This window comes from Polyodon spathula, chromosome 19, assembly GCF_017654505.1.
Source record: "Polyodon spathula isolate WHYD16114869_AA chromosome 19, ASM1765450v1, whole genome shotgun sequence".
In the NCBI taxonomy this organism is placed as follows: domain Eukaryota; kingdom Metazoa; phylum Chordata; class Actinopteri; order Acipenseriformes; family Polyodontidae; genus Polyodon; species Polyodon spathula.
In genome coordinates, this window is record NC_054552.1 from 25,589,889 (window position 1) to 25,617,031 (window position 27,143).

The window sequence follows — 27,143 nt, forward strand, 5'->3', positions numbered from 1 at the left end:
AAGTGTCTAGTACTTAAACTAATGAAGGCACCGGGGATCTTGTTCTCCTCGCACTGTATGATTTGACTGGTATTTTTCCATGCTGTGTGTAGATGTTGGGAAGCATGCGGTGTACTGTTGTGTGCAGTTGAGTCAGTGCAAACATTAAAAAGCGGATTGTAATGATTGGGAAAGGGAGGTGTGGGGTGTTCACTGTGTAAAGAGCAGGACACAAAAATTGCGCTTGACATGCTGCACAGGCGCGCAGGTTTTATGGAAGGCACATGGTACCAGCAATGTTGATACCTAGTGTGGGGTGAGACAGAGCAGGGAACCACGTGACTCTACCAACATGGGTAAGGTCACAGGGACACGTACACAAAATGGAGTGTAAACAAGCTATAGGGAAAATGGCAGCAAAACAGTGAAAAAATAAAATGGTGAAAACACAGCTAGAAAATAGATTGACTACAAGTGGCTGACTGTTACCACCACTAAAAGGAGGGTCCCGCTGCGCTACACACCCTCACTATACCGGTTGATGATTGTTCTCTGATCCCTTAAACTAACCCTAATCCACAAGCAATAACAAGTCCCAGTTACACAGACAGTGAGTTTTCGTTTGCACAGATAAACAGGATTACGGATGTTTACTATTTTGTTGATTTTGATTGGCCGGGCGCGCTTGGGGCACGCTCCTCCCAGCCAATCAGGGATTCCCGTTCAGCCAAACCCTGGCCGAGCCGCCCTGTTCAATTAGTTGACTGACGGCATGTCACCTGTCAAGTGCCCAAGCTGTTCTTGCAGTGACACACATGCTCTAAGAAGCCAGTGGCAATATCCTTTTTTTTCATTTTGTTGAGAGAAAAAAGAAATGAGACAGCTGTTTATTTACCAATTATTAAAGTAATGCATACATTTTGCATGCACGGCCCTGACTCCAACACTTGAATGCTAATCTGTTGTGATCACCATGCATCTCTTGTATTGGGTTATGTGCATTTGTTCCACCGATCCAATTTAGTGGCCTGTATGTGCTTTTATCTTAACCTTCAAAATCCACTTGTGCTGGGCAGAAACCTCTAGAAGCATGAGTTAATCATACCTGTCCTACTAGAAGGAGATTTATACACACATGAAAGCTTCTCAGCTTTTTATCTCAATTTCTTCAGTATTATCCCTGAATATAAAATATTTTCCTTTTCTAAAAAAGACAGTGGCCCCAGAATCAGAGATACCTAAATTGAGTTTTTTAAAAAAAAAAAGGACTTGAAAGCAATTTTAAGTCAGGATTGCTCATTTCCAGGAGCAGCAGACAGAAATTATATAGATTTCAATTGGGACTCTGGCAAGTCATGCTGATGGTGAAATTTACCTACTGAGTGTCCAGTGCAAAGGACTTGAGAGGCAAATTTTAAATCACGGACTGCAGAAAAAAATAAAATATTGTGGGCAGAACTTAAATTCTGTCAATTTTATATTATACTATCAGGGAAATGTTGGAGGTTGTTCTATTCATTTTTAAATAACAACTGTACAAAAACATGATCACTTTTGTATACTTTTGCATCCCCAGTTTGATATTGGAACTTGATTTCTATGTTTCATTGTGCCGATAGAAATGAGGCTTGTGTTGAAATATGTTTTTCAGTTTAATTTATTAATTTGCAGACACAATTTCTAAGTGGCTTTCTGTTCAGCTAACACCAGGTAATGGTACATATCTGACATAAAGGAAAGTTGTTACCATTTTAATATTACACAGCATTTTTTCTGTCAAGCCAGTGGTGTTTGATTTAAACCACTTGATTAAAAAGATTAGTCTTTACCTCATCTCTCTGAGCTCTAGGTTTTGCGTGAATACAAACCATTGCTCTTAATTAATAGTCAACACAAACCATATGTCCAGGTTTGCCAAGGGAGAAAAGGATTGTCACGAATAAGTAAATAGTATTGGGAAACAGGTCATTCTGTTAGTGGGATTAAGTCTGTCCACCATCCGGTTACACTGAATGAGTCTTTCCTTTAAAAACCTATCCAGTTAATCATTCTCCAGCTTAATAAGCCTAATGGTATTACTTCACCATTTCTACTCCAACATGTCATTGTTGCATATTTCATGTCCAGTTTCTATAATTAAGCAAATAAAAAGAATATTTTATAAAAGTGGTTTGAGCTTCATCAGACATGCATGTACAGGCATTTATTTGATGGCAACCAATCTATGAATTGATGATGCTCTTCCTCATTTCTAATTTTTTTAAATCCTGGCGTTTCAGTTAGTGTACATGTTTAGGCTCACCATTTTCAGTTTTCAGAAGTGTGTGAGAGACTGCTAATTAGGGAGAATGACATAATGGAAGTAAAAATATGATTTAAGATAATCGTGATCGTCATGATCATTTCATCACAGTCCAACCCTATGTTGAGCATAGCCCTGTTTTAATCATTTTAACAGCTATATTTATATGACAGGTATATTGTTAGACTTCATTATCTCAGAATCGTGGAATAGTCGCGGAAGAACACAGTTCATTTCTTACACAGAAACCCTTTCAAGAAGAGGGTGTTCCAAGACTCATCAAAGAGATATGTTGAATAATGCAGTGCTCATTAGAACGAAGTTCATGTTACCCTGGTATCTGTATATATTAATTTCAATCAGTTCCATCTCATTATTCCTCATTCTTTTTTGCTGTAGCTACGAGGTTGAGTTCATGTTTATGGTAAACTATGAATAATACCCAGTGGCTCCAGTGCCTACACAAGTTTGATTTAATGTTACAGCATGTAATGTACTTGTTCTGGTGTGATTTCCTGCTTTTTATTGTATTGATATAATAAGTGTTCAAGGTCAGGTTTATTTTGAGCACTGTGAGTGCGGGACTATTTTGTTCTGAACTTACTTTTTGTATGAACTTTTTGGGGAAACAGAGGTTATGCACGAGTTTGCAGCATTTTAACTAAAATATATAACTGGCAAGTTTAAAACTGAGAGAGTACTCACCAAACAGAACTGCAGTAAAAATAACTTCCACATGGGGCTCAGGTGGCAAATCTTCACGGCTATGAGAACAGCCGTAATAAATAGCTAATGGTGAAGAAAATTACATTAGAAATATGTTTTCTTTGTTTATTGTTTTGATATTATTACAAACATTGCCAATACACAGTTACTGTGTTTACCCCCTTTTGTGTTTTACTACCAAGTTTTGATAACAGCAGTGCATTGCTGTTATTTGAACAGGGTTTAACAGTGATATCAGAAGCTGTATGTTTATGGTTTGTTGACAGACACATCACTAGTAACATAGGGATCTCAACTCCTTGTAAACCCTGGAATAGCTCCAACTGCTGTGTGTTGAGAGTCTTGTATACCATGTACTACCAGTTACATTTCTATTATGAACTGAAATTAAAATTCAAGTAAAGACTGATGAAAAAGTGCTGCTAGTCATACAATATCAACTGTCTCTAGGCAGGGGGTTCTGAAGTAGCCTAAAGACTAAACGCTGTGGCACATTTAAACAAAACTGGAGCCTGCCAGAAGAACCCGCCATGTCAACTTTAAAATAATCAAGTAATAATTCGAGTTTTTATTATCAGTATTTCCATTTCTTTCCCCCCAAAAAAGACTAGCAATGTAACTGTTATTGCTGGTGCTGATTTTTAAGGGATTTTTAAGGTAATTAAAGTCATTAACCCACAAGAACTGTAACAAAGTTTGTTGCAAGATTGTGTCCAGGGTTTCTTGAATCTAGAACATCCTGGAGGCCTGAGCTTATCAAAGAGGTTAGCTGCTGTTTATAATTATCTACTATCTGCTCTATATTTCTTTACAGGGACTGCTGAAAGAAGGAATTGCTTCAAGCATCAAGGAGCCCAAAGATTATCAATACAGTATGTAACATGTATTTCAAAAGCATACCTCTGGTTTCTGTGGAAACCAGAACAACGCAAACAAGACAATCCAAACACACAATTTCATATTGCACTGGAAATCAAAAAATACCTTTTAACACATATTTTGTAGCAATTTAATAGAAAGGTATTTTGTGGGTCCATTCCATCTAAAGCTTGGGAGCATTACTCAGCCTAAAGTACTTAAAGCTAACAAAATAATTATAGCAAATCTTACCAAACAGACGTTGCCACCATTTCATAACTCTCATATTGTCCTGTATTAAACATGCACACATTATGGTAAATGGAAATGGTATTTTTTTCTAAGTTCTTAGTGAAGAAAAGTTATTGATCTCTCCTTGCAAATACAAGAACTCTTAACTCCCAGAATCAACTTGCATTACATACACATTTAACATAAGGTGTGCACCTTTTTCATGGCAACATGTGAGATCCACGAAATTACAGCAATACTAACTAGGTAAGATTGACTGGAATAATTTAGTTAGCTCTATGAACTTTAAAGAAATAAAACTTCACAGCCTGAACTGCATTTACCCCTCAATTAAAATACTAATTTGTTACAGCTTTAGTGTACAGTATATGCTAATAGTAAGCACATTGTTAATATACTGTAGAGCAATATCTGAGGTAGTTTTTTACCATTAGCATGCCAATGCTAATACTGAGGGAACTGCCTACTTGTGCCAAACATCAAAGTTAAGAGCTAGAAAAACTAGAATATATAATGTGGTTTATATAACCATTAGTAGTGTGGTTGGTTAAGAAATATTTTGTCTTGGAGAATAGGTTTCACAGTAGTGCACGTGAACTGAAGTGGCCTGAACAACTCAAAACTGGCAACAGTGCATTATTTTAAGAAGGATTCAACACTCCCTTGCTTAATAAGAACATTTAATACATCTTTTTTCTTTTTCAGTTTTCAGACCTATATTCGCTTCAGCAAAACTGTGCATCAACCCTCATGCTGAGATCGAACTCAAGTCCCCCAAAATGTACCTTGACATGGAAGTCCAGAGTATTGCTATAGAGATGACCAGGCCACAGGTAAGACAAAGTGCAGGCCTACTGTATCTCAGCTTTGCACAACCCTGTCTGTCAGAAAGAGAATGGGGTTGTTTGAAGAGTTGACAATTGACTGGCATTAATCTAATTCTGATAACATGATATGAAGCATATGCTGGGCCCTGCTCCAAGCACAGTTTAATGAATTTTAATGACCGCTGGCAGAGAAAGCCTTCTGTAATGCCTGCATCAAAAGAATCCATTCCTGTGTGCATTATGAGACACTGGCTTCAATGTGAAGGGCTTCATTGTGTAACATTCAAAGTTGTCGTGTACACTTGTTCATATAGCTTGGACATTCTAATGATGATCCCAGTACTTCAGTGTACACCAAGAGTTAGAGTATTCATTGATTAGGACTCTTAACCTGAACATGCCTGGTTATTGAGTGGTGTTTGCTTTGACTTCACTTGCAGTAGAATTATTGTCAATTACAGTTATGGCCAAAAGTTTGTGCATCACCCTATAGAATGATCTAATTTTGCTTTATAAAGTCGAAGGAAACCTGCTGAATAAGCCGAGCATAATTTCATGTACTGGCGACAACTCGTATACTTAACGAAAAACTGACACAAATTGAAAAATGTGACATTTAGAAATCTAACAGGAATTCTCTACTACTATTATAGCTTCTGGTAGACTTTTACAATATCATCTTGTAGTTTATTTGATTACATGCTGTTAAATAAAATGTCTAATCGTATGTTCTAGATTTTATTATTTTTCAATCAGGCAACTCTCAATCCTAAAATTCTAGGTGAAGCAAAACCTTTGGTGATAGCTGTAAGTGAATAGTCATACATATTGAACAGGGCCATTGCCATGCTCTTATGATGTCAAACACAAAAGTTAGTTTAATCTTCCTTTCTTTTATAATTCTGCAACAAATGTGTGATCTCTTTAAAATAATAACACAGTTTAATGGCAGGTAGCTATTCGTAAGCCATTATGTTTCTAAGGTACCATGGAACATTGACATGGGAAATGGGTACATAAAAGATCAAAGAGTAGGTCATATCAAGTAATCCTTATACCCCACCTCCTCACATATTTGTGCCACATGTGGTTTGATATTGGCAGTCATTGTGTGACAACCATAACCTTTTATCACTGGCTGTGTTTTTCTTGTTCTTTCTTTCTTTTAGTACCTCAGTATGATAGACCTTCTTGAATCAGTGGATTATATGGTCAGAAATGCCCAATACAGAAAATACAAACCAGAGCTACCACTCCATAAAAATGCCAGAAAATGGTAAGTCAGTAAAATAAATGGATCGTTTAAAAAATGCATAAAAATGCCCTGGACAAACTGTTCCTTCTCACTGGTAAGATTTCCTCCCAATAAAATTCCCTGGACAAAATGTCTCCTTTCACTTTCCTCACTGAGCCTAAGAATTTCTATCCCACTGTGTCTCCATGATGCTTTTTTGGTTCGAATCAAGTACATGCACAACCATCTCAGTGTTCTTCACACACTACTACAGATGTTTTAAATAACCAAGACAAAACGCCACTACTCCGCTGGGAGGTTTGAAAAGAGCACACGTCTTTTTAACTGGTGCTTGTTGCACGGTAAACATAGCTGGCAGAAGCTCAAAGCAAATATATTTATTGCGTGGACAGAGAGGTTAGTGTAATCTATCTATGAGTCGTGCGACTCTTCGATCGGACATTTTCTAATCATGCTGTCTTTGGTTCAGGGTGGGGGCTAATCCCATTTCCTCAGCCGTAGTTAGCGCGTCCACACAGGTGGCCCACTCAGATGTGGCTCTGTGCCGGTCCAGTGCATAAAGCCACAGACAGAGCATCCTAGGTCTCTTGTCTCAAAACCACCATACACAAAACAAACTAACAAGCCAAGTGTGGGACGAAACCAACCTGAAGCAACGTCAGGTGAGTTTTAATTAATAAAAAAACAAAAAACAAAAAAAAACTGGTTACATCTCAGACAACAGTTAGACAGAAAATCTTGGCCAATTTTTAGCTCAACGTTGTCAGCCGTCTGAAAGAATCATGAGCAAACCACACCACAGTAAGTCACTCGAGGCATAGGAGCAGTAAACAGTGGGTGTGCTAGAACCCCAATTGTTCTTAGCTGGTTCAACCATAAAATGCATACGAACAGCGAAAACTGGGGTAGGCTTAGTGCTCATATGTTGCGCACTACGGCAGTCTGCATGGATACAACTCAACTATATTTCGTATATATAGTCGTTATAATGTACAGAGTTGCTATAAGGTATAAACTGAATTCCCTCAGCTTCACAGGCTACACAGTGGAGCAACTTTGAAGGTCCCATGTCACAATACATCTAAGTTCTCTAAACATGGAGGTTGTTTGAAGGGGGACGTTTGTGGTGTGTGAAGTCAGTGTTGGTCGGTTGAGAGTGTCGTCAAGCCCTACGGTGTGTGTGCTCTTAGGCCATGTGTCGTGACTGAGTTACAGACGAGTGTTGGTTGGTGCATGGTGGAAACGATAAGAACAGCGTAAATCACATAGGTACATAAAAAAGGTTTTGCAATGCGACATGGGAAGAACAACCGGGACGTATTCTGAGGCGGGGAACTATTCCTTGGTTGACTGGAAACCATCCTTACTAACAAGATACATGAATAACATATTAAACAAAACGGGACTTTCTGAAGACACATACATCTAATGCAGGTCTAAATATTTTATGAAATAAAATGGATTCCACACTAAGGTAATGAGATGTTTTTGTGTCGTGTGTGTACTATATATATAATATATAATATTATAATATATATATATATATAATATATATATTAAACAGTATAGCCACTGATATGCTGCACATATATATTTTTTTTCAAATTGTGTCCTACTTTCATTGAATCCTAATATAGGGATTGATGGTTATTTAAAAGCTGTCATTGTAATTTGAACTGTAACTGTTTGAATGGAAAACAAAATGTGTACTGCTTGTGTTATATGTTGAAAAATATATTCTTTGTTTATCATTTTTCTTTCAGTTAGGCTTTGTGATGTTTACAAAGCTGTAATCTTGCAATGTAGAATTCATTTTCATTTTGTGTAAATTTGGTTTGTCTTGGCTGTTAACACCTTTCCAGTTGAGATAAAGTGTAATACAAGTTTTATAGAACAATGGCAAGCCTATCAATTTAATTGTCTGTTCTAATCTAGAGTTTTAGCGAAGCATTGTCTCAGGTAAAGTGTGAATCAAGTTATATATCTACTCAGGTGCTCTGTGTACCTAGTCTAATCCTGTGACCTGCACCCTGACATTGTATTGTTTCTGCGCTACAGGCAGCGGCACCACAGGAATCCTTACAGACACCATTATATTCCATTGCTACTGTTAGGCCTCTGCTTAATTCAGTGATTACTAACACCTGCTTGAACAAACACAGGGCCTAACCCTGGCCTGTTCCTTACCTGTCCCCATGGGGCCTGCTCTAAATGGAGCTGCGTGATTACATTTTGTCCTATCCATGCACCTGTAGTGGAGTCTTCCTATTCTGACTGAGAGCTGAGGAGATTACAAGCTTCCTGGATTCACACATGTTAATGAAAACACATTAGTTAGACACAAGGTGGTCTCCACCCCCTTAAGATTTGCTAGCTCCACAGTAATAATGTTGCAAATTCCATCTAAGGCAGTGCTAAATACTGACTACATTTTTCCCCACGTTATATTGCATAAACAGAATACTCCATGAATGTTGATAGAGTGCAGTGGTTATTTCACATCATTATAATACATCCTCAGAATGTGCTCGATGGACTCATGGGTGTTTTGTGTGTGTGTGTGGGTGTGTGTGTGTGTGTGTGTGTGTGTGTGTGTGTGGTGTGTGTGTGTGTGTGCATATTATATCACAACACCTTCAAAATTAGCCAAATACTGATGCCGGGTATATCCAGGGCCTGTGTTCCAATAATGGCAAGGCTGTAGCCAGCTATGAGGCACAGACCTCATACAAATATTGATTTATTTACGCTCTCTTACACGTTGCTTAGCCACAGTGCATGGGCAAGTGGCCCTGTGATTTTTCATGGCAGGCTACTGCTCTGAATAATGTGTAATTCTTATTAGGGGAGGTGGGTAGCCTTTTGCCAGTGTCAAAATATGATGCATTTCTTTTACAAAGAACATAACAGCATGCTTACATACACACAATTTACGAAAAGTCACATGTTACCAAGATAATCATTCAATATGCTGTTTACAACATGGGAAGCCATTATCTAAAATTTAGCTTCCATTATCCATCAAACAAAATGATACATGACCAACATGTAGCAGCCATATTAAGTCCAACCATTGGAGCTGATACAATTTTAATAAATCATACACTATAACTCTAAACTCAGTCCCCTCAAAAATTCATAAGATAAAAGTTACTAAAACAGGAACAGTAGAACCTCAGAGTTACGAACACCAAAGTTACAAACTGACCGGTCTACCGAACACCCAACTTTCAGCCGGAGGTATGCAATTACTCAACCATGCGTATAATGAAACAGATAGACACTCCTATAAGTGGCATGATGATCATAAATAAGGCAAAATTATTGTAGCAAGACAAATGTATCCAGTCACAGGTGAGGCAGATTTCAAAGTAAGTACGGGCAATTTTACTGAGAACATTTTAGTTTTAAACAAAGCACAGTTTTTTTTTCAAGCCAAAGGAGGCTGAATGACTGATTAATCCTGCATTAATGCATTTTGTTTAAAATAAAATAAAAACAAGCACTACGTTAACCCAGGTTTTCATGGACGTTTAAATCTGTGTTTTTGCTGTAGTTACAATTTCAATGGTAACTTAAATGTAGCCTTTTTTGCATTTCTAATACAATTTTAAAGACTTCAGAACCATGACAATATTGTACTGACTGTCCTGTATCAATGTGAGTATTCAGTACTGTCCTGTATCAATATGAGTATTACAATACTGTCCTGTATCAATGTGAGTATTCAGTACTGTCCTGTATCAATATGAGTATTACAATACTGTCCTGTATCAATATGAGTATTACAATACTGTCCTGTATCAATATGAGTATTCAGTACTGTCCTGTATCAATATGAGTATTCAGTACTGTCCTGTATCAATATGAGTATTACAGTACTGTCCTGTAACCTTGTGTTATTCACCAGATTGAAGGTGTAGACAACAGGTGTAAATATTTATTAAAATCATTGAAAACTCATTTTTAGATTTACTGACATTTCAGATTTACAAACAACCTCCATTCCCAAGTTGTTCATAACTCTATGGTTGCAAAAGCATATATGTCTGGTGAGATGCATTACTGGTTCATATTTACAAATGTGTGGTCTGGAAATGTCAAGGCAATGTCTACCCTTACTCTACAGCTATACACACCTATGTTGCAAGAAGCTAATACAGAAAAAGTCTCATATTGGCAGGTTGTGATGTTTCTCTGGTCATGGAGCCACATTTTTTCTAGTTGGAGAGCCATGCCTGGTAGAATCATAGGATGAAAGAGAGATAATCAGGTTACCTCCTCTATCTACTTGCTTAAGTTTCTGACAAATTAATCAAAGTAATGTTCTTCTTGATTTCATTTCAAGCTGGCTAGCCAACACTTTACTGCCCCCCTGTGATCTAATTATAGTTGACACAGACATCAGGCACTGCATTTTTGTCGATACAATAATAGATAATTAAATATTATGGAGCAAAACCATTCAAAGTTTTATAAATCTGTAACAGAGTTATCTATTCTGAAACATACCATATAAATTATCTATTTAACACACCCACACAAACATATGTACAGTCGTAGACAAAAACATTGGCACCCTACACTTAATATAAGAAAATTTAAGAAAACATTAAATACAAGCATTTAGTGAACATCAGCAACTAATTAATATAACAAAGACCAAAATACACAATTTCTGTTAGTTTAGCAAACAACAAGTAAAAAGACGTAAGCAATTTCAATATGGGTTAAAAATTTTATTATATGTTCTAATATTGGCACCTTTACATTCAGCTGCATTATAAAGTCAATGGCTACAGAATGGTATCAAAGAAATATGGAATACCAAAATTCACTATCAGAGCAATAACCAGAAGTAGACAGAACAAAATCAACTGGAATGCTTGAAAGAAGTAGACGTCCAAAGAATTATGTGTACAGCATGTAGGAGAATCGTTGAGCAGCTACAACAAAATCAAATATTAACAGCCAAAGACATAAAGAGAGATTTAGAAGCATCAGACATAATAGTGCATGAAAGAACTGCTCAAAGACACCTGAACACAGAAGAGTTATGTAGACCTCGCTGCAAACCACTTTTAAAAAAAATCATAAAACAAACTGTCTTAAATAAACCAAGGTATAGGAACAGGAATCTGAAGCATTCTTCAACACAATTCTCTTGTTCCAATGAGACTAAACTAGAACTTTCTCCCAAAAAATGGACCACAGTATGTTTGGAGAAAAAAAGGGAAAGCCTTCAATGAAGAAAACCTTGTACTTACAGTTAAACATGGAGGTGGTTTGATCATGATATGGGTGTGTTTTAGTAGTTTCGGGACTGGAGACATTCATGTGATTGAAGATTGAATGAATGCCCCATGTATGCTTATCGGCAGACAGTTTAGCTTCAGACGCAACAAAGATCCAAGCATACGGCTAAGTCAACAAAGATACAGAGATAAAAGTTCTGCAATGGCCTTTGCAATCACCAGATCTCAATCCAACAGAAATGGTTTGCACTGATCTGAAAAAAGCTGTAGCCAAGCATTGTGTATCCAATCTGTCTGAGCTGAGAGACAGAATGGGTCCAGATTTCACCAACAAGATATCACGTATTGGTTAAAAAAAAGTCTGAAAGCTGCAATAGATCAGATGATAGACTCAGCAGTCTGATTTAAGTACGCTTGTTCTGTTATATAACAGTCCATATTTTGGATTTTTTTTGTTGTTATTTTTTTAGACACTGCAACAGCTTGTAACTCAGGCATTTTTGTATTGAACATTTTAATGCTATAGTACTACATTGAATGGTACGTGAATTTATTATTTTGTGTTATGTTTTCTCACTGGACACTCATTTGTACTTGCAGAGAAGAGAAACACTATGTAACACATTTTTCCTGGGTAGTGTTATTTCCTAATTGGTTATGCCTCAGAAGTATAGAAAATGGCTATTTTCCCCACAAACTTTGCTTTTATGACAAGGACAGTGATATCTCGCGAAAAACTACCCCCTTGTAATCTTTTGTAGTCTTTTTGTGATTACTTTAGTATAAATATATGTTAATTTTGATTCATATGTTGTTCTTTTCTGACTTTATGTGAATGAAAAGATTGAAAAACATTTGCCCGTTTTCCCATTGGACATAGTGGTATTTTGAAATATCACTGTCTGTCCTGGTTACAAAAGCAAAGTTTGTAAGGAATAATAGCCATTTTCTATACTTTTGAGGTTGAGGCATAAATAAAGCAATCGGAAATAACATTACTACCTGCAGGAACAATAAAAAAAAAAACAAAAAAAAAAAAAAAAATGTAAACAACTGGGTTACAAAAATTGTTAACTCGGGGTATTTAAAGCCAATTATATTTTAGTGGGCCGAAAATTTCACGTGTTTATATATTTTTTTAAATGTAGCTACTTTTATTCTAGCGTTTTTCACCTACAGGTGTGTTTTTTCATGATGTGCTTTTGCACTGGACTCTGCAGCTTTAAAGTTTTAATGTTTGCTTTGTAAAAAAGTTTGACAAAAACAGTGGACCTACTGCAGCAACTTTGAATTGTATTTTACCATTCTTGAAGTATGTTAACTGCACTTCTTTGAGCAATTTTAAGCATGCCTAATTGTAAACATCATCTACCTAATGTTACAAAATTACTTTTTTTCACCTGCAACTAATAATGGCTTGTTAATTTTTTGACCTGCCTGAGAGGTCCAATCCCCTCTCCACTTTTTGCCTTAACGACAACTTACGCCCACCTGTGCCGTTGACTTGTCCGAATTCCAGTTATACCCTCTATATATTTAAATAATATATATAATTATATATATATATATATATATATATATATATATATCATTATTATATTATATAAATAATACCAGCTGTTCTGTTTTTCTTTCTGATTTATTAGAGTTTCTTTTTCATCTGGTTTGATGTTGGCAGCTCGCAGTATTTTAAGGATAAAAAAAAAAAAACATTGTTTGTACCAGAAAATTGAAAAAAAAATAATTCCTTATAAAACAAATACCTAGATTCACAAAATGAAATGGAGAAACCCTGTTTGCTTGTGTCTTCCCTAGTCTTGCGGTTTTCTACTGATTAGGGTAACTTTATCAACGTCTGCTTTTTTTTTAAAAATACATAAAGGGAGCTCGTATGGTAAAAGCATGACCGTTGTAGTGTGCAGGGTTGATGTCATCAGTTCGTCATAAAGTCAGTGCGGATAGCACAGTCTGTGTCCTGGCTGTGCAAAGTTGCTGATCTTTGCTGGGGGTTCACCAGGGAGGGTATGGGACTGTTTCTTCTCAACTCGCTACAGAGAATCCCAGAGACCAGGTTAGGTGACACCCGCTGTAAAGCTCCTGGTTGTGAAGAGGCAGTTGACTTGCTCTTGGAATCGGAGGACGCCCACCGACCTTTAGTTCTCCGGAGCTGCTGTGGGGATTGGCTGTGTTTTGTGTGAACTGAACAGTCTAAGTTTGGGAGAAAAACCACAAGATAATAATTAGGCTCACTGTTTTCATTCAGATTTTACTTTACAATGTGGGACGTCAATTAATCCGACGGCTTGTGTGGTAGTGTACACAATAGATGGCTATAACCTTCTCAAATACTGCAGTAAAACAATAATGCTGCTTAACATTCTAAATATTGATTTGAGTTTGTTCCAGTTTTAATAAGTTACATAATTGAATGCACGCAGTCACTTACATTTTATGTAGATCCTTTTCTCTAGTGTACTATAACTTGCTTTTATGCATTCTATTATGTACCAAACAGTATGCACAGTGCATGCTGTTGTATTGATGGTCACTTTTCAGTGGTCGAATGCATAGTGCTATCATTATCTTTTTCATTCTGTAATCTGTGTCTTATTTGCTTGGCTGCATCTTTCCTCTTTACTAACTTTTTTTTCTTCCTAATGCTTGCATTTTAAAAGGACATAAGGCAAGGACATAAGCATAAAAAGCGTAAAAAACACTTTAAACTAATTCTAAAACGACGTGAGGGGAGGGAGCACAAGCAAGGTATGTGTGGGCCAGTATCTATAGTGCAGTATTATCTGCAGTGGATTGCCGAAAATTATTAAAAAGAATTGACCCCCCCTTGGCATCATTATCATTTTTCCTATTTTGTTGCTTTAAAACCTGGAATTAAAATTGATTTAGTTTTGGATTTCGTGTAATGGACATATACAAAATAGTCCAAATTGTTGAAGTGAAATTAAAAAAATAACTTGTTTAAAAAAAATTCTAAAAAATAAATAACAAAAAAGAGGTGCATGCATATGTATTCACCCCCTCTGCTATTAAGCCTCTAAATAAGATCTAGTGCAACCAATTACCTTCAGAAGTAACATAATTAGTTAAAAAATGTCCACCTGTGTGCAATCTAAGTGTCAAATGATCTGTCACATGATCTCAGGAATTTTCTAGTATAAGTTTATATATCCCGGTATAAAGTATAGTATAGTATAATACACATGTTTGAAACGGCCCCAGAACGTCTCCAAGATCAGCCCCAGATCCCCAGGAGAGTCTGCAAAACACCAGAACCGGCCCCAGACCCCCCAGACCCAGACCACAAGAGAAGACAAACAGATCCAGAACCCCGACCAGACGCAGAGTCTGCAAAAACACAGACCCCCAGAGCCCAGAGCAGAGTCTTTTTGTCCAGACAGAAGTCTTGTGCAACACAATAAGCCAAGAGTGCACGATCATCACCACCATGAAAACACCAATTGGCCAGAAGATGGCACCATGGCACCATGAAGTTCTGAGACCAAGGGGAAGCTAGCCTCTTCTCCAAAAGGTGAGGGGTTGTGTTATAAAAAAATATCCGAAACTTTTGACATCCCACGGAGCACCACAGAGAACGCGAACAACAGACATCAGGGGGCCCACGAGGCAAAAAGCGAGGGCAGGGCGAGCAATTAGCCACACATGAATCAAAGAGGCAAACGGAACAAGGAGGGACATGAGAAAGGACTCAAAAAGATAAACCCCTGGAGAAGATTTGCAAAAGCTAACAGCGGAAGGAGTGTGTGTGGGAAGGAAATGGGTGAAGATGGGAGGACTGGAGTAAGTGTAGTGAAGTGAGTAGGTGTTTCCATTGGACACCCACTTTTTAAGCTTGTTAACTCCCAGTCGCTGGGGATTTACGAAGAAAGAAAAGAAAGAAAAAAGGTGTTAGGGTGTGTTTTGGGTTTTCTGTTGTGTTTTTTTTGTCTCTTTATTTCTTGTTTCGGTTGTCACAACAAAATTAGTGTTGCTCTTCAAGTTGTGGAAGGCCATTGTGGAATGGGTTGTTGTGTGTAACCGTTCAATGATGTCCCCCTCCAAACATCCCAAGAAACAAAAAAAGTTCATTTGTAATTACAGGTTTCCCTCAGCCTCTCTGTAACCCCCCCCGCAAACCCAAAATAGCGAAAAAAAAAAAAAGCAAAAAAAATGCCAACGGTAGGGGTCATATACTTTCGCAAGCCACTGTAATGCAGTATTCAGAGTACTTATATTAGTACTTCTCAAACACATATCAGTGTCGTACCTGACAACTCTTAAAAACTACAAATGACACACATTATCCGTTAATACGGTTTTATTGTGACCAACGATTCATTTAACCCAGCTCTTCTCGATTATTTGTTTAACAAATTTTTACAATATTTTGTTTTGGTAGTTTATTGAACTCTTTGTGATTTGGAAATTCAAAGTGCTTTTGTTCGGATGGTTTATTTTTTATTTTTTCTTAGAGAATCCTAAAAGACGAGGACGAGAGAAGAGAAGAAAGGGATTTTTCTTTTCAAGAAAAGCTATGACGCAGGTCATTCAAGAATCATCTTTCTGCAGGGGTCAAAAATAACTAATACATTTAATACCGATATGAAAGATGATGGTGAGTCCCCATGTGGACGTTCTGAAGTATACCTCAACGCAGTAACATGATGATGGGCTTGTTTGTTATTGTTAGACATTCCCGTTGGACAGGGGAACAATGGGTAGTCATTTTGTTACATTAATTATTTGTGTATTAACATTGGTGCTTCTGTGTGTACTAACATTCATATCCGATATGAAGATGATGTGAGTATACCTCAACAGAGTCACATGATGATGTGCTTGTGCTATTGTATACATTCCCGTTGGACAGGGAAACTGGCTAGTATTTTGTTACATAATTATTTTGTATTAACATTGGTGCTGTTTGAAGGACCAGTTGAGCCAGATGATGGACACAGAAGTGAAGTGATGGTGAAGCTCTTTTGGCATTTAAATGAACATGTTTAAATAGTTGAAGGCTGTCTTTCTTGGGGATTTGTAGCTTTATGGGGATGATCCAACTAAAAGTCAAGGGAATGGAAGATTCTTGTGTCCCTATAGCGAAAACTTGGGAATGTAACCAAATTGTGTTGGTTTCTTTCTGAGCGCATAGAATAATCAGCCATGTTACCAGCACATTGGAAGGATAATCGTGGGAAACACTTAGACTCTCTGTCAGAGAAAGTTTACTATGTATTACATTTTTCTTTTTTTATTTCCCAGATCACAGACCCTGAGCAGCCTTTCTCAGTGGGTGTTACACTGAAAGAGCTCAGTTTACAGGTAAAGCTCTGATTGTATTCTATCTTTTAGGTGATTTAAGGTGTGCAGGTATGAATGGACAAACAGACACTCCCCTATATCTCAAGAATGTAATATTCTTAATAACTTAAACCAAGTCATTTTAATAGCATGCTTCATGCCAATTTGATCATCTTTTAGGTGATTTAATATATCAGAAATATAGTTGTTGACAACTTGACCTTGTTTTACAACTGTAGGATAAATGGGTAGCAATTTGCCAGTTGCCTGGGAGAAGAACATTGAGTTCTTGTTAAGGAAGCTTTCAGCCTAATGCATTGTGAAAAGTCTAATCGGTGTGCAGCACTCTGAACTTTTGAGCAATTCAATTACGTGTCAGTTTTCTGTATAAGCAAACATTCAGGTCTTCAGCTCTCACTTCTTCATTAATTCTGTTTATTGCAGATTTCCTGAGCAATAGCAAGCATGTCAGTAACATACACCCCCCTCCGCAGCGCCTAATTCAAAGTGTCAGCGATCAGTATGATGGAAATGTTGATGAACATGACATGTATCAATATTATTACAGAATACTATTAGTAAGAATTAGCAATACAATCTTTTATCACAATGTGATAAGCAATACTCCAGATTAGTGCAAATACGTAAGCGTAACATACAAGTGGAGGTATGAACGGACAAACAGACACTCCCCTATATCTCAAGAATGTAATATTCTTAATAACTTAAACCAAGTCATTTTAATAGCATGCTTCATGCCAATTTGATAAGCAGTTCTCCAGACAGTATCGCCCCTCCAGGGGATTGACAGTTGTATCATAAACATTAATGCCGGTATTTCTCAATACAGTAATCTGTCACGTATACGCCCATCACATATCTGCCCTAACCGTTTATCCACCATGATCAGTCTCTTCAGCAATGTTAATTATTGAACAGAGAAGGTAAGATCCTGCCAAAGTTTTTGTACACTGTGTTGTATGTGCGCCGAGCGCTGCCATTGCTGGTAGTGTCACGTGAACTGTTTAGTGTGTTGAGTTGATATGTAAATAAATCATATTCACCTGCAGGCTGTATCAGCCTCCGCCTCCTGCCTGTCATTCAGCAGCGAATGCACGCACCCACATGGCAGACGGCTACTCTGCCACAAGCATTAATAAGGGATTTAGAGGAGCTCCCTAATAAAAGCTGAGTCTCAAAACAATAATTGTGTGAATATCATAATTGTTACTGTTACTGTACCATATTCACACAGGAAGACTAAGCACATTCACATGTAGGTCATATACTACAAGGTTAAGTTAGTTACTCACAGGCTCTACTGTGAGCATGAACAGGACAGAACCCACCGCAGATCGATAACTTTGAAATTCTTTTCTTTACAGACAGCCGATGAAAATTGGAAGCCATGCATACTAAACAATGCTGCCAAAATCATCTACAAGGTAACTTCACAAATATAAAAGAATATATTTACGCTGTATATATGGCTGTTCTTTTAAGCTAGATTCTAACTAAGCTCATATATATATATATATATATATATATATATATATATGGATATATATAACACATATATATATAACACACATATATATATACACACACATATATATATATATATATATAGATGTGTGTGTGTGTATATGTATATATATATATATATATATATATATATATATATATATATATATATATATATATATATATAGATATACACACAAGTATATATATAATATAATATATATCTATATTATATATCTGCTATATCATATATACACACGACTTGTTTTTAATTTACGTTGTCAGTTGATAAATGTTTCTTAACATGCAACCTAATTTCAAAGAATTACTTTAGTTGAGTTATCTAAGGAAATCACTCAATAGAAAATAAATTTATAATTAGGGTCCTAAAGCTATGGAATTCACATGACTGGGAATACAGATATGCATCTGTTGGTCACAGATACCTTAAAAAAAAAAAAAAAAGGTAGGGGAGTGGATCAGAAAACCGGTCAGTAACTGGTGTGACCAGCATTTGCCTCATGCAGCGCGACACATCTCCTTTGCATAGAGTTGATCAGGCTGTTGATTGTGGCTTGTGGAATGTTGTCCCACTCCTCTTCAATGGCTGTGCGAAGTTGCTGGATATTGGCGGGAACTGGAACACGTCGTACACGTCGATCCAGAGCATCCCAAACATGCTCAATGGGTGACATGTCTGGTGAGTATGCAGGCCATGGAAGAACTGGAACATTTTCAGCTTCCAGGAATTGTGTACATGGGGCTGTGCATTATCATGCTGAAGCATGAGGTGATGGCGGCGGATGAATGGCACGACAATGGGCCGCAGGATCTCGTCACGGTATTTCTGTGCATTCAAATTGCCATTGATAAAGTGCAATTGTGTTCGTTGTCTGTAGCTTATGCCTGCCCATACCATAACCCCACTGCCACCATGGGGCCCTCTGTTCACAGCGTTGACATCAGCAAACCGCTCGCCCACACGATGCCATACACGCTGTCTGCCATCTGCCCGGTACAGTTGAACCCAGGATTCATCCATGAAGAGCACACTTCTCCAGCGTGCCAGTGGCCATTTGAAGGTGAGCATTTGCCCACTGAAGTCGGTTATGACGCCGAACTGCAGTCAGGTCAAGACCCTGGTGAGGACGACGAGCACGTAGATGAGCTTCCCTGAGACAGTTTCTGACAGTTTGTGCAGAAATTCTTCAGTTGTGCAAACCCACAGTTTCATCAGCTGTCCGAGTGGCTGGTCTCAGACGATCCCGCAGGTGAAGAAGCCGGATGTGGAGGTCCTGGGCTGGCGTGGTTACACGTGGTCTGCAGGTTGTTGTGAGGATGGTTGGACGTACTGCCAAATTCTCTAAAACGACGTTGGAGGTGTCTTATGGTAGAGATATGAACATTCAATTCTCTGGCAACAGCTGTGGTGGACATTCCTGCAGTCAGCATGCCAATTGCACACTCCCTCAAAACTTGAGACATCTGTGGCATTGTGTTGTGTGACAAAACTGCACATTTTAGAGTGGCCTTTTATTGTCGCCAGCACAAGATGCACCTGTGTAGTGATCATGCTGTTTAATCATTTCTACTTAACCACATCAGATGCTCTTGTAACTTTGAAATGCATTTGTGGTGAAAATCAATCTGTCTGATGTTTGCAGTATTTTTTATTAAACAGACATATGCGTCTCTGGTCAGTAACAAACTGAAAAAGTAATCATAACCACCTTTTAAACATGCATCAGCTGTCATGGATTGAAATCAGTACAGCCCGTACTGAGCAAAGCATATACACTTGTGTAGATCCTGTGATCTTACGACACTGTTTTCTTTATATTTGTTGAAATTGTATTTTGGTTGTTGGAAGTGACTGTAGTGAACAAAATAATTCCATCAATCTGTGCACATCCCTTTCTTAAATACTGTATGTCTTTAAAAGCTCTTTTATTTTATTACACTGTTATGAAATCTCCATGCGTTCAGATAGCGTTGCACTTCCTTGGTAGTTTTTCCTGGAGGGTGAATTTGTCCCCACTAATTTCCTTAACCAGCCATCTGCTTCCCTTATTAACTGACGTGTTCAGCCCGTATTTTCAAAAGCTGCACGTTTGAGACCAAGTTGCAAAACATGTAAACTGTATGTAATTATTTAGTTAATCCTTAAGTTGGGATTGTCTAATATGTATACTGGTTTGTTTTGGATAAAAAAAAAAAAAAACAAACAACCCTGCTTATACAGTACGCTGCATTGTAACAGGAAACCTGACTGCTCTGTGTTTGATCAATTCCAGCTTGTCCGTTTAGACTGCCTGTGTGCCTATTGGAACGTGAAGAGCAGAATGTTTTACCATGGTACCCAGGAAGATATACTGGTAAAATGTATATTTTTTGTTTATTTATATTGTTATCCTAAGTAATGTTTCTTTTATTTTGTGTCCTAAAAAAAGTGGGCATTTGGGTATTTCTGCGTGAAAGAAACCTCTCACACGATTTGACTATTAGGAACATTAATGGATAGCTAATGCTTTTATTTAATTTTGCAACTTGTTTCATTGTAGCTTATTTAATGTGTATTTTAATATCAGGAAATGTGCATTAATCAGGGTACACTGATTAAAAGGCATAGTTTAATAAAAAGACACATTTTAAGAAATGCCCTCTATTGCAGATTGGGGGACAACTGTATTTAATAAAAGTAGCAATTTTTTTTATCCTACTTCCTAACCTCTTGCACTACAATAATTTACATATGCAAACAAAATACTGCATACTGTGAAAGTGAAACAAACATTCTAAGAGTTAGAATGAACAAAAACAATACATTAATGCAATTATACAAAACACAGGTTAAATGTAAATATTAATTTACTGAAAAGTGAGAAAAATATGAAATTGTGTTAAATATAAAATGTTCAAGGTTAAAGTAACACAGTTATGGTGATCTACTTTTTTGACAGTGATTGGCAGAACGATTGAAGGATATACCTATAGAAAAACATTTAAACTGTGCTGCGACATTTTAAGAGATTCTGTAAATTTTGGATGTAGGTAATTATTCTAACACCTATAACATTTATATAGCATTGAAGAGGATACATGTATATATCTTATTGACAGGTCTTGTTTGTTTATGTGTGTCCTTTAGCTTGAAAGGTCAGCTGGTGAGGATAGTGAATGAATTCAGCTTGGACAAAGCGATCGTAACAATCCATCTGTCTGTGGGCTTTTCAAAAGTTAAGTAGCTTAGGGGTGGTAGATGACGTCGGGGGCTCTTGACATAGGGAACAGGAGAAACACTTTGTATCTCCAAGAGCAACTGAAATCTTTTGACGATAACCCTGCTTCTAAGCTGTCAAACAGACACAAACAAAACCCTACATTCATGCTAGCCATTACGGATTTTGTTTACCCTGCTTTGATCACTGGACTGTTCTACAGCCTCCTAATTGGATCAGTGTTCCGCAAAGCCAAAGATGAATTGCTTTGTTGAAGTGTCTAGTACTTAAACTAATGAAGGCACCGGGGATCTTGTTCTCCTCGCACTGTATGATTTGACTGGTATTTTTCCATGCTGTGTGTAGATGTTGGGAAGCATGCGGTGTACTGTTGTGTGCAGTTGAGTCAGTGCAAACATTAAAAAGCGGATTGTAATGATTGGGAAAGGGAGGTGTGGGGTGTTCACTGTGTAAAGAGCAGGACACAAAAATTGCGCTTGACATGCTGCACAGGCGCGCAGGTTTTATGGAAGGCACATGGTACCAGCAATGTTGATACCTAGTGTGGGGTGAGACAGAGCAGGGAACCACGTGACTCTACCAACATGGGTAAGGTCACAGGGACACGTACACAAAATGGAGTGTAAACAAGCTATAGGGAAAATGGCAGCAAAACAGTGAAAAAATAAAATGGTGAAAACACAGCTAGAAAATAGATTGACTACAAGTGGCTGACTGTTACCACCACTAAAAGGAGGGTCCCGCTGCGCTACACACCCTCACTATACCGGTTGATGATTGTTCTCTGATCCCTTAAACTAACCCTAATCCACAAGCAATAACAAGTCCCAGTTACACAGACAGTGAGTTTTCGTTTGCACAGATAAACAGGATTACGGATGTTTACTATTTTGTTGATTTTGATTGGCCGGGCGCGCTTGGGGCACGCTCCTCCCAGCCAATCAGGGATTCCCGTTCAGCCAAACCCTGGCCGAGCCGCCCTGTTCAATTAGTTGACTGACGGCATGTCACCTGTCAAGTGCCCAAGCTGTTCTTGCAGTGACACACATGCTCTAAGAAGCCAGTGGCAATATCCTTTTTTTTCATTTTGTTGAGAGAAAAAAGAAATGAGACAGCTGTTTATTTACCAATTATTAAAGTAATGCATACATTTTGCATGCACGGCCCTGACTCCAACACTTGAATGCTAATCTGTTGTGATCACCATGCATCTCTTGTATTGGGTTATGTGCATTTGTTCCACCGATCCAATTTAGTGGCCTGTATGTGCTTTTATCTTAACCTTCAAAATCCACTTGTGCTGGGCAGAAACCTCTAGAAGCATGAGTTAATCATACCTGTCCTACTAGAAGGAGATTTATACACACATGAAAGCTTCTCAGCTTTTTATCTCAATTTCTTCAGTATTATCCCTGAATATAAAATATTTTCCTTTTCTAAAAAAGACAGTGGCCCCAGAATCAGAGATACCTAAATTGAGTTTTTTAAAAAAAAAAAGGACTTGAAAGCAATTTTAAGTCAGGATTGCTCATTTCCAGGAGCAGCAGACAGAAATTATATAGATTTCAATTGGGACTCTGGCAAGTCATGCTGATGGTGAAATTTACCTACTGAGTGTCCAGTGCAAAGGACTTGAGAGGCAAATTTTAAATCACGGACTGCAGAAAAAAATAAAATATTGTGGGCAGAACTTAAATTCTGTCAATTTTATATTATACTATCAGGGAAATGTTGGAGGTTGTTCTATTCATTTTTAAATAACAACTGTACAAAAACATGATCACTTTTGTATACTTTTGCATCCCCAGTTTGATATTGGAACTTGATTTCTATGTTTCATTGTGCCGATAGAAATGAGGCTTGTGTTGAAATATGTTTTTCAGTTTAATTTATTAATTTGCAGACACAATTTCTAAGTGGCTTTCTGTTCAGCTAACACCAGGTAATGGTACATATCTGACATAAAGGAAAGTTGTTACCATTTTAATATTACACAGCATTTTTTCTGTCAAGCCAGTGGTGTTTGATTTAAACCACTTGATTAAAAAGATTAGTCTTTACCTCATCTCTCTGAGCTCTAGGTTTTGCGTGAATACAAACCATTGCTCTTAATTAATAGTCAACACAAACCATATGTCCAGGTTTGCCAAGGGAGAAAAGGATTGTCACGAATAAGTAAATAGTATTGGGAAACAGGTCATTCTGTTAGTGGGATTAAGTCTGTCCACCATCCGGTTACACTGAATGAGTCTTTCCTTTAAAAACCTATCCAGTTAATCATTCTCCAGCTTAATAAGCCTAATGGTATTACTTCACCATTTCTACTCCAACATGTCATTGTTGCATATTTCATGTCCAGTTTCTATAATTAAGCAAATAAAAAGAATATTTTATAAAAGTGGTTTGAGCTTCATCAGACATGCATGTACAGGCATTTATTTGATGGCAACCAATCTATGAATTGATGATGCTCTTCCTCATTTCTAATTTTTTTAAATCCTGGCGTTTCAGTTAGTGTACATGTTTAGGCTCACCATTTTCAGTTTTCAGAAGTGTGTGAGAGACTGCTAATTAGGGAGAATGACATAATGGAAGTAAAAATATGATTTAAGATAATCGTGATCGTCATGATCATTTCATCACAGTCCAACCCTATGTTGAGCATAGCCCTGTTTTAATCATTTTAACAGCTATATTTATATGACAGGTATATTGTTAGACTTCATTATCTCAGAATCGTGGAATAGTCGCGGAAGAACACAGTTCATTTCTTACACAGAAACCCTTTCAAGAAGAGGGTGTTCCAAGACTCATCAAAGAGATATGTTGAATAATGCAGTGCTCATTAGAACGAAGTTCATGTTACCCTGGTATCTGTATATATTAATTTCAATCAGTTCCATCTCATTATTCCTCATTCTTTTTTGCTGTAGCTACGAGGTTGAGTTCATGTTTATGGTAAACTATGAATAATACCCAGTGGCTCCAGTGCCTACACAAGTTTGATTTAATGTTACAGCATGTAATGTACTTGTTCTGGTGTGATTTCCTGCTTTTTATTGTATTGATATAATAAGTGTTCAAGGTCAGGTTTATTTTGAGCACTGTGAGTGCGGGACTATTTTGTTCTGAACTTACTTTTTGTATGAACTTTTTGGGGAAACAGAGGTTATGCACGAGTTTGCAGCATTTTAACTAAAATATATAACTGGCAAGTTTAAAACTGAGAGAGTACTCACCAAACAGAACTGCAGTAAAAATAACTTCCACATGGGGCTCAGGTGGCAAATCTTCACGGCTATGAGAACAGCCGTAATAAATAGCTAATGGTGAAGAAAATTACATTAGAAATATGTTTTCTTTGTTTATTGTTTTGATATTATTACAAACATTGCCAATACACAGTTACTGTGTTTACCCCCTTTTGTGTTTTACTACCAAGTTTTGATAACAGCAGTGCATTGCTGTTATTTGAACAGGGTTTAACAGTGATATCAGAAGCTGTATGTTTATGGTTTGTTGACAGACACATCACTAGTAACATAGGGATCTCAACTCCTTGTAAACCCTGGAATAGCTCCAACTGCTGTGTGTTGAGAGTCTTGTATACCATGTACTACCAGTTACATTTCTATTATGAACTGAAATTAAAATTCAAGTAAAGACTGATGAAAAAGTGCTGCTAGTCATACAATATCAACTGTCTCTAGGCAGGGGGTTCTGAAGTAGCCTAAAGACTAAACGCTGTGGCACATTTAAACAAAACTGGAGCCTGCCAGAAGAACCCGCCATGTCAACTTTAAAATAATCAAGTAATAATTCGAGTTTTTATTATCAGTATTTCCATTTCTTTCCCCCCAAAAAAGACTAGCAATGTAACTGTTATTGCTGGTGCTGATTTTTAAGGGATTTTTAAGGTAATTAAAGTCATTAACCCACAAGAACTGTAACAAAGTTTGTTGCAAGATTGTGTCCAGGGTTTCTTGAATCTAGAACATCCTGGAGGCCTGAGCTTATCAAAGAGGTTAGCTGCTGTTTATAATTATCTACTATCTGCTCTATATTTCTTTACAGGGACTGCTGAAAGAAGGAATTGCTTCAAGCATCAAGGAGCCCAAAGATTATCAATACAGTATGTAACATGTATTTCAAAAGCATACCTCTGGTTTCTGTGGAAACCAGAACAACGCAAACAAGACAATCCAAACACACAATTTCATATTGCACTGGAAATCAAAAAATACCTTTTAACACATATTTTGTAGCAATTTAATAGAAAGGTATTTTGTGGGTCCATTCCATCTAAAGCTTGGGAGCATTACTCAGCCTAAAGTACTTAAAGCTAACAAAATAATTATAGCAAATCTTACCAAACAGACGTTGCCACCATTTCATAACTCTCATATTGTCCTGTATTAAACATGCACACATTATGGTAAATGGAAATGGTATTTTTTTCTAAGTTCTTAGTGAAGAAAAGTTATTGATCTCTCCTTGCAAATACAAGAACTCTTAACTCCCAGAATCAACTTGCATTACATACACATTTAACATAAGGTGTGCACCTTTTTCATGGCAACATGTGAGATCCACGAAATTACAGCAATACTAACTAGGTAAGATTGACTGGAATAATTTAGTTAGCTCTATGAACTTTAAAGAAATAAAACTTCACAGCCTGAACTGCATTTACCCCTCAATTAAAATACTAATTTGTTACAGCTTTAGTGTACAGTATATGCTAATAGTAAGCACATTGTTAATATACTGTAGAGCAATATCTGAGGTAGTTTTTTACCATTAGCATGCCAATGCTAATACTGAGGGAACTGCCTACTTGTGCCAAACATCAAAGTTAAGAGCTAGAAAAACTAGAATATATAATGTGGTTTATATAACCATTAGTAGTGTGGTTGGTTAAGAAATATTTTGTCTTGGAGAATAGGTTTCACAGTAGTGCACGTGAACTGAAGTGGCCTGAACAACTCAAAACTGGCAACAGTGCATTATTTTAAGAAGGATTCAACACTCCCTTGCTTAATAAGAACATTTAATACATCTTTTTTCTTTTTCAGTTTTCAGACCTATATTCGCTTCAGCAAAACTGTGCATCAACCCTCATGCTGAGATCGAACTCAAGTCCCCCAAAATGTACCTTGACATGGAAGTCCAGAGTATTGCTATAGAGATGACCAGGCCACAGGTAAGACAAAGTGCAGGCCTACTGTATCTCAGCTTTGCACAACCCTGTCTGTCAGAAAGAGAATGGGGTTGTTTGAAGAGTTGACAATTGACTGGCATTAATCTAATTCTGATAACATGATATGAAGCATATGCTGGGCCCTGCTCCAAGCACAGTTTAATGAATTTTAATGACCGCTGGCAGAGAAAGCCTTCTGTAATGCCTGCATCAAAAGAATCCATTCCTGTGTGCATTATGAGACACTGGCTTCAATGTGAAGGGCTTCATTGTGTAACATTCAAAGTTGTCGTGTACACTTGTTCATATAGCTTGGACATTCTAATGATGATCCCAGTACTTCAGTGTACACCAAGAGTTAGAGTATTCATTGATTAGGACTCTTAACCTGAACATGCCTGGTTATTGAG

The 27,143-nt window shown here is 37.3% G+C and overlaps 1 protein-coding gene across 1 annotated transcript in view; it reads left to right on the plus strand.

Annotated features, from left to right (window-relative positions):
• Nucleotides 1-27,143, plus strand: part of LOC121294532 (vacuolar protein sorting-associated protein 13C-like) — a 127,837-nt gene that overhangs the window by 32,200 nt on the left and 68,494 nt on the right. The window contains exons 13-15 of the mRNA XM_041218322.1: nt 3,822-3,879; nt 4,823-4,950; nt 6,114-6,220. Coding sequence (XP_041074256.1) covers nt 3,822-3,879; nt 4,823-4,950; nt 6,114-6,220 — 293 coding nt within the window. The remainder of the gene's footprint in view (nt 1-3,821; nt 3,880-4,822; nt 4,951-6,113; nt 6,221-27,143) is intronic.